This window comes from Notechis scutatus, chromosome 3 (assembly GCF_049901735.1).
Source record: "Notechis scutatus isolate UNSWTSFEM ecotype Mainland chromosome 3, rNotScu1.2, whole genome shotgun sequence".
Taxonomy (NCBI): Eukaryota; Metazoa; Chordata; class Lepidosauria; order Squamata; family Elapidae; genus Notechis; species Notechis scutatus.
The window spans coordinates 148,619,964-148,632,992 of NC_142011.1; the positions used below are offsets into that span (position 1 = coordinate 148,619,964).

General features: G+C 38.0%; 1 protein-coding gene across 9 annotated transcripts in view; it reads left to right on the forward strand.

Annotated features, from left to right (window-relative positions):
* The window catches only part of SLC66A2 (solute carrier family 66 member 2), a 63,609-nt gene that overhangs the window by 4,464 nt on the left and 46,116 nt on the right, over nt 1–13,029 (forward strand). For 6 of the 9 annotated variants that reach the window (XM_087961428.1, XM_087961426.1, XM_087961429.1 and 3 more), the window contains 2 exons: nt 3,896–4,238; nt 11,954–12,087. In XM_087961428.1, the coding sequence (XP_087817554.1) occupies nt 4,009–4,238; nt 11,954–12,087 (364 nt within the window). In that variant the 5' untranslated portion in view covers nt 3,896–4,008. Of the gene's footprint in view, nt 1–1,353; nt 1,615–2,245; nt 2,329–3,895; nt 4,239–11,953; nt 12,088–13,029 lie in introns of those variants that run through there. The other 3 variants (XM_087961432.1, XM_026669935.2, XM_087961430.1) reach the window with 3 other exon arrangements.

Here is a 13,029-nt window from a genome sequence, read left to right on the forward strand (position 1 = left end):
AAGCCAGTTTGGGTGCCCTTGAGCCAGTCAGTCATTCTTACTCCTAGGAGGGAGGTAACAGCAAATCACAGCTGAAAAAATTTCCCAAGAAAGTTGCAAGGACTCTAATACTAATTCTACCACCTTCCCAAACTCCCCTCAGTGAACTCAGAACATTGAGTTTAATGAAAAGATACATGTCCTAACTTCAGCTCTTAGAAGGATTCCAAGTCAGCTTGTGAGGGTTTTATTTTTCCCCTACACACACATTTACTCTTGTCATTTCTGCTGCTGAAAGACTGTTAATTTATTTCATTTTATTTTGTCTGATAAAACATTTGATAAAGGAAAAGCTCTTTTGACCTTGTAACACTTTTGAATAATAACTTCTCTCTATATATTATCAAGTTCCAGGGTACATGATTTCTACTTTATGGAACAGAATGAGAGCCGGGCTTCCTATTTTTACATTTCCTTCCTGTTTTTGCAAGACATTGTTGATTGGGGCTGCTTGGTGCCAACTCTATATAGTTTTTTAGAAGCAAGTCCTTTGAACTATATAGGATTTGTTGCTGAATAGAGTTAAATACAGTTTTACAGAGCTCTTTAAAAAAAAAACTCTCAAGGTGCTAATGACCTTTAGTTTTATGGAGTTTTTTTTTTAACCAGAAAGGTTTGAAGTTATTACACAACTTTCACTGAAGGATGCCTTGAATATTTCATAGGAAGCTGAGACATAATTACCAACTAGTAACAATAGACAAGAATTTACATAACAGTAGTTAAAATTTATAGTTTTGTATGCAGCCCAGTCTGTTGGAATTGGGTTGCTGTAACAAATTTGAATAAATAATGATAGGAAACAACTCTAAGGCATTTAGTGCAAGCACAAACATGTCTATACCCTCCCTCTCCTCTCATATTTTCTTTCTTCACACTTTTTCTGTTAAAAATAGTACATTACCGCCGTGGGTGATTATGACATTTTAAAGAAGCGTTCGGAAGCAGCTCCGGATCTATTTTTATTCTACATGAAACATGCTCACTTTGTGATAATATGACATTTGCTCTGTACGCTATTTTTCCAACAACTTTCTTTTCTCGTATGTGACGAGGAAGGAGGAAAAGTCCCATTATTTTATGGTGGCGGTCGGTGTGTGTGTCCCCCATCTTCATCCTTGCTTAGCAGAGAAAGAACGAGCTCGGCGATCTGTTTCGGAAATCTGAGATTTCCCCCTCACGCGTTTCCCAGGATTTTAGCAAGTCTCCTTCTCTCGGGAACAGGTCGGGCGCTAGGACTCAAACGACGAAAGGCCAAGGAAGGGCGGATTTCTTCATAGACGGAGCCGCTTCAGCTTCTAATGATGTCACAGAGGCGGGGCTCATTTTCTCGCTGCTGGCGGCTGCCGCTGTTAGCTCCTTGTTTCCAGTCGCCCAGGGAGGCGGCGGGAGCAGCAGCAGCAGCAGTAGCAGCAGCGCCTGTGGCTTTGGGCGCCCCTGGCAAAGGAAAAGGGCGCAGCGCAGCTGTGGTTTCAGCGCAGTCTGAGGCGGGAGCGGCGCCCCAGGCTGGGGCTCCCTCGAGCAAGAGGGGGAGATGCGCGATTCTTGGGGCGAGGGGCCTTAGTGAGAGCCCAGGTAAGGAGGAGAGGGCCAGCCCCCTTTCTCCCTCTTTCGGTGGGGCTCGGGGTGGGCTAAGGATTTCTCCGCCCTCTCTGCTTTTGGGAAGCCGGGCAGTTTGGCGGAGTTGCTAAGGGAGCGTGGAGGGGAAGCAGAAGTCGCGGTTGGTGTCAGAGCCGCGGTTGGCCATTCAGAGAGGAGCGGAGGAGGGGGACCACTTGGGGGGGAAAGTGGCTTTTTCACTTCCTCTCCCTTCCCTTCCCTCGTAAGGCAGGGACTGTGGCTAAAATGGTCTTCTGGCTAGAAGTCTCAGCTGGGACTCCGAAATTTGGGGTGCCAGTTATTGGCAACCTGGTCTGTTCAGCTGAAGAGGCAGAAAATCTGAAAGGGGGAGCCTTGCCTTCTTCAGTTCCTGGGATCTCTCCTCTAGGAGCAGAGAATGCACACTTATTTCTTTCATCTCTTCATTCCCTACTTTTCATGATTTCATAGATCAAAGCCTTCCTATTCTTTTTTGTTTAACTGCATAGGTAGTCCTTGCAACCATCCGTTTAGTGACCATTCAAAGTTACAACGGCATTGAAAAAAGTGACTCATGACTATTTTTCCACTCTTACAACTCTGTTGCAATATCCCCATGGTGATGTGATGAAAATTCGCATGCTTGGCAACTGGCATGTGTTTATGACAGTTGAAGTATATCATGGGGTCATTTTGCCATCTTCTGACAAGGTGAATGGGGAAGCCAGATTCACTTTACAACTGTGGTGAAAGGTTGCAAAATGGGGCAAAGCTCACTTAACAACTGTCCCGTTTAGCGATGGAGAGTTTGGCCTTGGTTGGTAGTTGTAAGTCGAGCACTATCTCTCTTAATTTTCCTGGACAAGCAGGAAATTGTTTCCCCTGACTAGAAGTTAATACGGCATGTTTTGAGAATGACTTACAATAATTAAATACGCCTTTTTAAGTTGCATGCCCTGCAGGGGAATTGGGTCTACAAATCCCAGAATTCCCTGTGATCTGACTGGGCATTCTGGGAGTTGCAACTGTTGTTCCGTCTTTACAGCATTATGGGGCCCGGGCAAAGAAGTGTACTGGGGCCTCTACGACAACTACTCACAGGAATAAAAATGTAAATGGTCGATAAAATTAAACATTTATTTTATTGACACTTCCAACAAAATCGGTATTATTTAATAAAATAACACAGATTAATTTTAAAAATGCAGTCAAATGTAATAAATATGCTGTTGTATTTATATGATACAAGGGGCACTGAAAGGTTAACATACACAGACTAGTATGGGGCCCCTATGCAAGTGCCCATCAGGCTCATGCATTAAGACAGCCCTGCTGTTGTATCTGTAGTGTGTGCCTGGGGGAGGAGAAGATGAGTTTGTTGATTGAAAACAATTTTGATTGATGGCAATAACTCCTAATGAAAGGAAAACAATGACAATGTAATTTGCTAAATAAGAACGTTATTGAGAGTTCAATTGGCAAGTGAGGTATTTTGAAAGAGATTTTCTCTCTTGTTTACAAGAAGGAATGCTTCCTGCTTATTTTCCGAAAAGGGATAATTTTAAAATACTCTATAACCATGCTAATTGGAGTAAAAATCTTGTTTGTATTGCTGTTGACCAAATAAGTCAACAGCAGTTTAACAGTCTCTCTGTAGAATTTCTACTCATTAAAACTCATGATTGTAGGAATTCTCAACCATGGAAAGTCTATTTTGTAAGAGGTGAGCCATGTTAGTTTATGATGACTAAAAATCCTGTGGAATCTGATAGCACTTTTCTTAACTAACACATTTAATTAAAAGCTACTAGATTGCTTCTGATTCATCTCTCATTAAAATATGTGCCTTTTATGGACAGTAGTTGTCTTACAAGTATCATCAGTCCTAACAGTGTTCCATGTTTATGCCATTAATTATAAGTGTGCTATCCAATCTGTGGAATTTTTGGTCTACTATATTATAAAAATATGCAGACCTTTAATGGAATTAATCTGAAAAAGCTTTCTAGGCTGGAACCAGTAACACAACAAATGAGCACATTTTATATCATGAGTATTAAGCGATAAGTTTTAACAGATATATTTTGTTAGAAAACTTACTTTTAGGATTGTTAAGCTTGACAGCTCAGACATTTTGTTTGAATGTCAGCATGGTAGAGCAAGCACTAGATTGCCTTTTTCTCTAGATCATTATAATATGACTAATTACTTTCTAATTGTGCAACTGAATATTTCCACGCAAGTTTTGAGTTTGTCTCATCTCACTTTGTTTTTCTAGGGTTGCTTAAAGAATGGCATATGGCCTATTGGAAGATTAATCAGATATGAATAAAAGTCAGTAAATCCCGAGGAAGTAATAAAGGGGCTTCCCTTTTGTTACCAACTGTACTCATGCTAAGGGACATCATCCTATCCATGATGGAAGCAGATGGCTGGGAATGGCTGGTAACTGCAGTTCAACAGCTGATATCCTGGGGGGCTTCAGCAGCCATGATATTTGGAGGTGTAGTACCATACATCCCTCAATACCGAGATATTAAAAGGACACAGAACGCAGAGGGCTTTTCAACCTACGTGTGCTTAGTATTATTAATTGCAAACATTTTAAGGATACTCTTTTGGTAAGTTGTTTCTTTTTTAAAAGCTACATTTCTTTCTGTACTTCTGGATGATCTATCAATACCTGAAAAAGAAGTGTGTGTGTGTGTGTGTGTGTGTGAGAGAGAGAGATTTACTGCTGCTAAATTCCATGAACTCCTTTGAAGTATAAGTGATATATCAGCTGTATTTGGCCTCCCTCTGGGTCCTTTGTCAATATTTCATGAGTATATTCAAAAGGATGGCGTTTTTGTGGTTGCCCTAAACCTGTGATACCTAATGAAAGTCCTAAATTTGTGATATCTAATATATTGAAATATACTGTACATGCTGAATTGGAAAGTTTGGTTATTTTTGTCATCCTAAAGTTGCCAGGATTTGAAAGCGTGCAAACCTAAACAAAAGCTCTTTTGAAACTAGCTGAGGAGGCTTTAGAAATGTTAATATTCATCTAGCAGACATAGTATAAGCTTAATGAACAATTAAATGTATTAAGAATAAGGCTATGTGGCATTTTAGAAAGGGGAAAAAAAATCCTTCAAAAGCAGGCAAACGCCAATCAGACCTGTGTGCAACTCCTTAAATCAAAAGTGCCTTTACGTCAGATCAGATGGCAGTCTTGTGATTCTTGGAAAACAACGTCTTAAGAGATCAGTCAAGTGCTGTGTATTTATCCCCATACACTCTAAAGCACTTTTTACCATGGACTTCGAAATCTGCTCAGCCCTACCAAAAAATAGCCTCAATTAAATAAGGTTTAAAAAAAAAGGTAAAGGTTTCCCCTGTCCATTTGGGCTCATTTCTGTTTCGTAGCCTAGGAAAGCCAGCATTGTCTGAAGGTGTTCCTGTAGTCATGTAGCCACATGATGTGTCCCAGGGTTCACGGAATGCTATTACATTCCCATCAATCCTAGACTGGTGGCTGAATAGCACAGTCATCCGTCAGCCTTTTGTTCAACTTCAGAAGACTCATCCTGGTTTTACAGCAAATCATCTTTCATCACAATATAACTGATCAATGTTTATGACATACACATAAAGGAAACCATTAACCCTAGATATTCATGGTAGTTTGATCCATGAATCTTGAGGATGGCTTTCCTCAGATTTTAATTTGGTTACAGATGACCTTTTAGGAAGTATTGCTATAACTTAAGAATGTAATGCAGAATAAAGCACTTAGAGACAAATAGAAGTATTGTTTTTCTTTCTTTGCTGCCTGAAGGAGAATTAGATTTTTATTATTTGCTTTATAGTTGTGTTTGGAGATGGATCTTTCATTAAACAATTCTGTGTAAAGGAATAATGAATGTTCATTGAATCCTTATTGAGCTACACTGATCAAGACTGTCGTTGAAATTAGAGATAAGAATGAAGCATATTGTCCCCTTAGAAGTTGGTGAAGTCTCTTTTGTTCCTATCAATGTGTCTAGTGTACAGGATGATGAGAAATAAGAAATCTGCCTTCATAAATGTAAGATAATAGATGCCTCCCCAAAACATCTTCTACATCCTTTTATAGGAATATTATAGACAAGTGTTAATGAAATTTGAACATGTCACTAGTTCCAAATATGCCTATTTAAAAGTAAGGACTTAATACAAGTCAGACAAAATACATGGCTTTCAATGTTGTTATGATGAAAATTGGGGTACAAATGGTACCATGAAATAAATTTGGGCAGTTGAGGAATATCACTCGATGTTCATGTGTTGAGGTTCCTTAGCATGAAATCTGTATTGTATAATTTATATTTTTAAATCAGACCAAAGTGAACAGATAATGTAAGCTTGGACATAACCATCTGTTTTTAAGCCAGGATTTGATAAGAAGATTATGAAATATTAGGTACTCTTTTTGCTAAGGATTTTTTTTCTTGGAAAAAAATGCACTTGAAGTATTCATAACATTAGTTGCTGAGCTGTTTTATGGAGTACAGTACCCGTACAGCTGCTGAGTTATATATTCCTTCGGATAATCGAAAGGAATTACCAGGTTTCTTCTATTAGTGTTTTGCTTGCAATGAAATCAGTTGAGTGCTTTCCTGTTCCTATGTATTTGGAAGGGGTGGGGACAGACTTATTGTTTTCTGGCCGGTAGAAAACACAACTCCAACCTTGCCCCAGCTCTGGGAAAGAATAATTGGCAAAAATAAGGAACAAGGAAACAGAACAGGCTAGTTAGGTTATATAGCCTACCTAAATGCCTTTCAGCTGAGTGTTAGACAGGGTAAGCGCTGAGCCCAGAATCCCCTCCTTTAAAACTAGACCTAAATCAAATAACAACGCAAGGGTGGTATAAATGGGCTTGTCAGATGGATTTATCAGTGACAGGTGTTTAAAAAGACCGACTGTCAGTTTTAATGGTGCATTTCTTTTATGCCAGCTAGTTGCCAGATCTTCTTTCTGATGATGGTTGTATTTTTTGCTACTGGTGATTGCAAGCAGTGCTGCTTTCCTCTCCTCACACCTTTTTAGATTTTATAATTATGGGGAAAAGGCTGTATTTTAAAGGACTTTTAAAAGGTTGACTCATGTAAGTTTTTCACTTCCAAGCTGCCCTGTTATAGTAAATTTCAAGAAAGGGCAATTAATGTTTTGAAGCTCCCTTTTGCACTTTCTCTGGATTATCTTTTGCCTCTCTCTCACACACAGGACAAGACAACTGTACATTAGCCTCTAGTAGATAATTTGATCAAAACAATTTACTGTGGCATTTAATGGAGATCCTATCGTTTATATTAATACATGCTGAGAAATGAAAGAATTGTATTGGTGTTGATCGTTATTGAATCCTTCTGTTGAATATTGTTAATGGACTGCTTTTAGAGAAAGGATACTCAGATTTTTCAATTTACTTTGGTTTACAGGTAGTCCTCAATTTACAATCACAATTAAGCCCAAATTTTCTGTTGCTAAGTGAGATATTTTTACAGTTAATTTTTCCCCATTTTACGACCTTTCTTGCCACAGTTGTTAAATAAGCAACATGGTTGTTAAGTGAATCTGGCTTCCCCATTGACTTTGCTTGTCAGAAGGTCGCAAATCACATGACATGGGGCACTGCAACCGTCATGAATCAGTTGCCAGTTATCTTACTTGATCACGTGACCAAGGGGATGCTGTAATGGTCGTAAGTGTGAAAAATAAGTCACGTTTTTCAGTGCTGTTGTAACTTCAATAGTCACTAAACAAACTTGTAAATCGAAGACAATCCATATTATGCTATTGCTTTCTTTTTTTCCAATCAATGGGCAATGTAATTATAGCTTGTAGTTAAAAAACATTGTGAATGATTATAGGCATGGAAAATATGTAAAAATAGTTAAATAGTAATAATTAACAGTTTGCCCTTGAAAGTGGGATATCCTGTTAAAAAGATTTTAAGCATACATCTGTTCATATTTGTTTGCCTAGAATCGTAAGTCATAACTATATATAGATTATAGTGCATTAATATTCACCAGCTGCAATAAGAGTAGAATTATGACTATCGTAAATCTAACATGCTGCAGTAAAAATCAGCGTATGATGACTATGTTTTACAACTTTATTTTCAAATATATATTGTTTATCAGCAAGAATTGTTAGTGCTTATAGATATTTTTGGAAGAACTTGAATATCAAACATTTTTTCTTTATTTCATTTCTATACTAGTCTTTCTTTTAAGAAAACCAAGACTTATTGCAAACTCTGGGTTTATGATCAGAAATCTGCTTGCTACACTCTGTTGATGTTCAAGTGCAGTTATTCTGTCAACCTCACTAGATTGACACCAGAAAATTTCTTAGAGGGTATTTTTTAACCTGATTCTAAGGAATTGTTGAGGAGACTTCATCTTAAATGCATCCTTTGCTTGGTTCACAATAATATTGGCTAGAGCTATGTTGTTAAAAACATATCAGATTATTTGACTTTGGTTTAATGTTTGGAGTAAATGTTTATTGGGGGTTATTTACTAGATACTCTTCTCTGATGAACTGCCCCAAATCTGGTCTTTTAGGTCAGGGGCCTCCAACCTTGGCAACTTTAAGGCTTGTGAACTTCAACTCCCAGAATTCCTCCTCCAATCATGTTAGCTCAGGAATTCTGGGAGTTGAAGTCCACAAGTCTTAAAGTTGCCACGGTTGGAGTCCCCTGCTTTAGGTCTTCTAATGATGCACCTGTCACCAATGTAAATGAGTCCATCCAATTTGCTGCTGGTCTTATCTTTTATCTTACCTTTCCCAGCGTAAGAGCTCTCTTCAGAGCGCTAGGTCTTTACAAAATATGTCTGAAGTATGATCATTTCAGCCTGGTCATTTGTGCCTTGTGTGAAAAAACTGGGCTGATTCTTTTGATGGTCCATTTTTATTGGCTGTCCATGGTATTCTTGGGAGTCTTTTCCAAAGCTGAACTTCAAAAGCATCATCTTTCTGTCCTGCTTCTTTCAAGACCAACTTTTGCTTCCAACGTTTGATCAGAGAACACCATTTATATACAGTACTCATTCTGCTCTTAAAGTCTCTTGTTTCTCACCTTGCAAAACACATACCCAAGAATTAAAAATTGAAGCAGTATTGGAAATTAATGTTACTAATCATAGTACAGCTCATATAAAAATAGTTTCTGATTTGTTTTTGGTGGAAAGTATTTCTTGGGTCAAGTACTTTGGTCACCAAATGAGAAGAGAGGACTCATTGGAAAAGACGCTGATGCTGGGAAAGATTGAAGGCAAAAGGAGAAGAGGACGGCGGAGGATGAGATGGTTAGATAGCATAATTGACAAAATGAACATGTATTTGGGCAAACTCTGGGAGACAATGAAGGACGGTGGGGGAGCTGGCGTGGTATGGTCCATGGAGTTGCAAAGAGCCAGGTGCAACTTAGTGACTGAACAACAACAAACCCTTTCATGATTACAGCTAGCTTTTATCTGTTGGATTTCATATATCTTTGAGGGTAATGTTTAGCCCAAGTACAGAAGGAGTTGGGACAGCTTTTGACTGCTGGATATTATTGCCTAATATCCGAGTCTCACCAACAAAAAGAATTGTCAGGAAGCTCTCACATATGTTGAATAAAGATGGTTCAGATAGCTTATTGTTGAAAGGAAAGATTCCATTCCATCATGGGTATTTTGAGATGCCCTTAAAACTCCAGGCAAGATAGCCCCAGTGATCATACTTGAACTTCTGTAAGCACTCCCCCTGAATTCTCTCCACGTTTCTGATTGACTGATTATATATATGAAATTACAGATGTCCAAAAGCAAGAGAGACTGTGAGGGATGAGTTGGTTGCTGCAAACTTTCCTGAAAGAAACAATAGGCTATACAGGCTATCTTTGACTTACAACTATAATTGAGCCCAAAATTTTTGTTGTTGAGACATTTGTTAAGTGAATTTGGCCCCGTTTTATTATCTTTCTGGCCTCAGTTGTTAAGCAAATCACTGCAGCTGATAAGTGAGTAACACGTTTGTTAAGTGAATCTGGCTTTCCCATTGACTGCTTGTCAGAAGGTCACAAAAGGGGATCACATCATCTTGGGACACAGCAATGGTCATAAATATGAATCAGTTGCCAAGCATCTGAATTTGATCGTATGATCATGGGGATACTGAAAAGGTCATAACTGTGAAAAATGGTCATAAGTCACTTTTTTCAGTGCCGTTGTAACTTTCAGCGTTCATTAATGAACTGTTGTAAGTCGAGGACTACCTGTATAAGTGTTTACACACAAAAATAATATTAAGCAATACATCTTGAGCCACTGGAACAATCTGTGATTCCTATGATGAAGTTAGTTATGCTTTGTTGCTGTTGTGAAACCCAGCAATTACTATTTGTTAGAATAGTAGTGAAAAATATCCTGCTCATCATAGATTATGACATTCCTCCTTTCCCCCTTTCTCATCAGGTCAGGAAACAAATCTTTTTGGGGGATATCTCCTTGATGATTTACTAAAATACCCCCTTCCCAGTCCTGTCAATCGCTGAGCATTTTAGAAGAGAACAAGTTTCTTCCCCTTTTCTTGCTTTCTCCGTTTCCCTTTTGTTTTTATTTAGTGGAGACCAGCAACTCTCCTTTGTCTTTTCATTCCAGACATTGGATGGTACAAATCCCCAGTCATGCAAATGCAAGCAAATTCTTTCTCCCTGTTTTGTCCAGAAACCTTGTTTTCTCTGCCTGTTCTCTCTATTCTATTCTCTGTGCCTATGGGAAACAATGCAAAAGGTGCTTGCCTTTAGGACATTTGCGTGTATGTATATGAAAATGCTGCATTTGCTAAATTTCTCTTTCTGCTATGGTAATAAGCCAGGATGCTAAATTCACCATTGCCTTTCCTGGAACTCATTTTGTCTCTCCAAACTTGAATGACCCAGAGACAGTTAAGATCTTTTATGTTTATCAGCAAACTTGCAAGCACAGTTCTTAGTCTTTTATTGCTTTGTGTGCTGTTAGACTCCAGTGTTCTTTAAACTGTATTTTTGAATATAGTTTCATTTTTGGATTGTCTGAACCAGAGGTGGTATTCAGCAGGTTCTGACCAGTTCTGGAGAACCGGTAGCAGAAATTTTAAGTAGTTCAGAGAACCGGCAAATACCACCTCTGACTGGAGATTTTACAGTATCCTTCCCCTGCCACGCCCACCAAGCCATGCCCCCAGAACCGGTAGTAAAAATTTTTGAATCCCACCCAATGCCTTGTTAATCAAGTGCAGAGGTAAGACCATTGGAATTGATGCTGAATTATTTGCACCTGCCACAGTCCAAATAAATATTACAAGGCTGAGGTTTTTTTAAGTGATACTTTTAAAAAAACATGAATATTAAGTATTAATTTAATATATTTAAAAAGTTTTATGACGCTGTTACAGGTATATGATTTTATTAATGATCAGGAAAGGCTTAAGAAGAGAATGGATCTCCCTCTAGTGGTTTCACTGGGAGAAACTGATTTTCTATGCATAGATTTCAGTACACTGGCAAAAAAATTGTATTTAAAATTAAGAATGTCTATTTTACAATCTTCACTTTGTAAGGTTAGGAAACTCAGAAAATATGACTCTTAATTTGTTAACTTTATGATCCTGTGAAAATATTTAAAGACCTCTCACATCCCAGACATAAACTGCACACCGGAACAACTAGACACACGAACAGTTTTTTCCCTAAAGCCATCACTCTGCTAAACAAATAATTCTTTCAACACTGTTCAACTATTTACAAAGTCTGCACTACTACTACTATTAATCTTTCCCTCACTCCTTATCACCCATCTCCTCCCACTTGTGACTGTATGACTATAACTTTGTCGCTTGTATCCTTACGATTTATACTGACTGTTTCCTAGTATGATTTGGTTGCTTATTGTACCCTATGACTGTTACTAAGTGTTGTACCTTATGATTCTTGACTCTTGACGAATGTATCTTTTCTTTATGATCACTGAGAGCATTTGCACCAAGACAAATTCCTTGTGTGTCCAATCACACTTGGCCAATAAAGAATTCTATTGTATTCATTATTTGTTATATTTTTCTATAATTATCCAGAGCAGTTTATTTGGCATCTATCTAGTTACTAGTTATATATTCTGGTTCCCTACCTAGAATTAAAATGGTGACCTGCTCTTGGAAGAATTTGAATATCAGTAAATTAATTTATATCCATTCTGGAATTTTGTTTTATGAAAGTCTTTTTTTCTTTTTCTTTTAGTGTTCAACCACTTGATATCTCTTTTTCTTCTTTCAGGTTTGGGAGACATTTTGAGTCACCCTTACTATTGCAAAGCATTATAATGATAGCCACAATGTTATTGATGCTGAAACTGTGCAATGAAGTACATGTGGCCAATGAGTTGACTATAAAACGACGTTCCTTTTCAGGTTGGTTGAAATCATTGCATATTGATTCTGTATAACGTTATTTCTCCTCTCTTTTTCTCTGGCTGCATTATATTTTGGCAACACTCTGTTTTGATATTTCAACATTTAAAAAGCCTTCCAATTAAGGCAATGTGATTTAGTTTGAAAAATATTTGTGTGTATATGAATATGCCAAATCCTAATCAAAGCAATTCTCATCCAGTGACTCTATTTATTGGAGTAGGGAACTATAGAAGTGGGTTCCGTTGTTCTCCTTTGCAAAATTGTAGAAGAAAGATCTTCCCACCATTCATTCCCGATTGCTACTATATACTCATATGCTTCTAGGTGTCAGATTGTCAGATTCATTGCTCTAAACTCGTGTGGCATCCACCTGAAATATCCTTTTGTACTCATTGTTCTGCTCAGAAGCATAACATTCCATCATTTTATGAATCAGTCCTTCCATCTATCATGAATGTCTGGTGGTGATAACAAACACTGTGATATATTAGATGAATCGGGACAAGCTAGTCAGCACTCTTATCTCTTAGAGGTTCAGATGGTTTCCATCAAGTTATGTGTGACCTTCAAATACAAAATGTGGGAATAGGGTATGACCATCACATGCATATATATTTCCGTTGCTGTGCAAAAACATTCTATGGTTTTCTCATTCTTCAGCTTTTGTAAGTGTTCATTCTTTTTGTGATAATAAAAAGTTTGTTGATAACAGAAACAAGAGAAAAGGCTGAGGTCATGATCCCATGAAAGATATGTATAATTTACAGACCTGTGCATGCTAATTTTTCCTTCCTCTTCAGTTCAGATATGGCAGTGATTTTCAAACTTGGAAACCATTAAGATGTGAGTACTTCAACTCCCAGAATTCCCACTTGGAGAATTCTGGAAATCCACACATCTTAAAGTTAGATAGTGAGATGTGGGAATGCAACGAAGGCA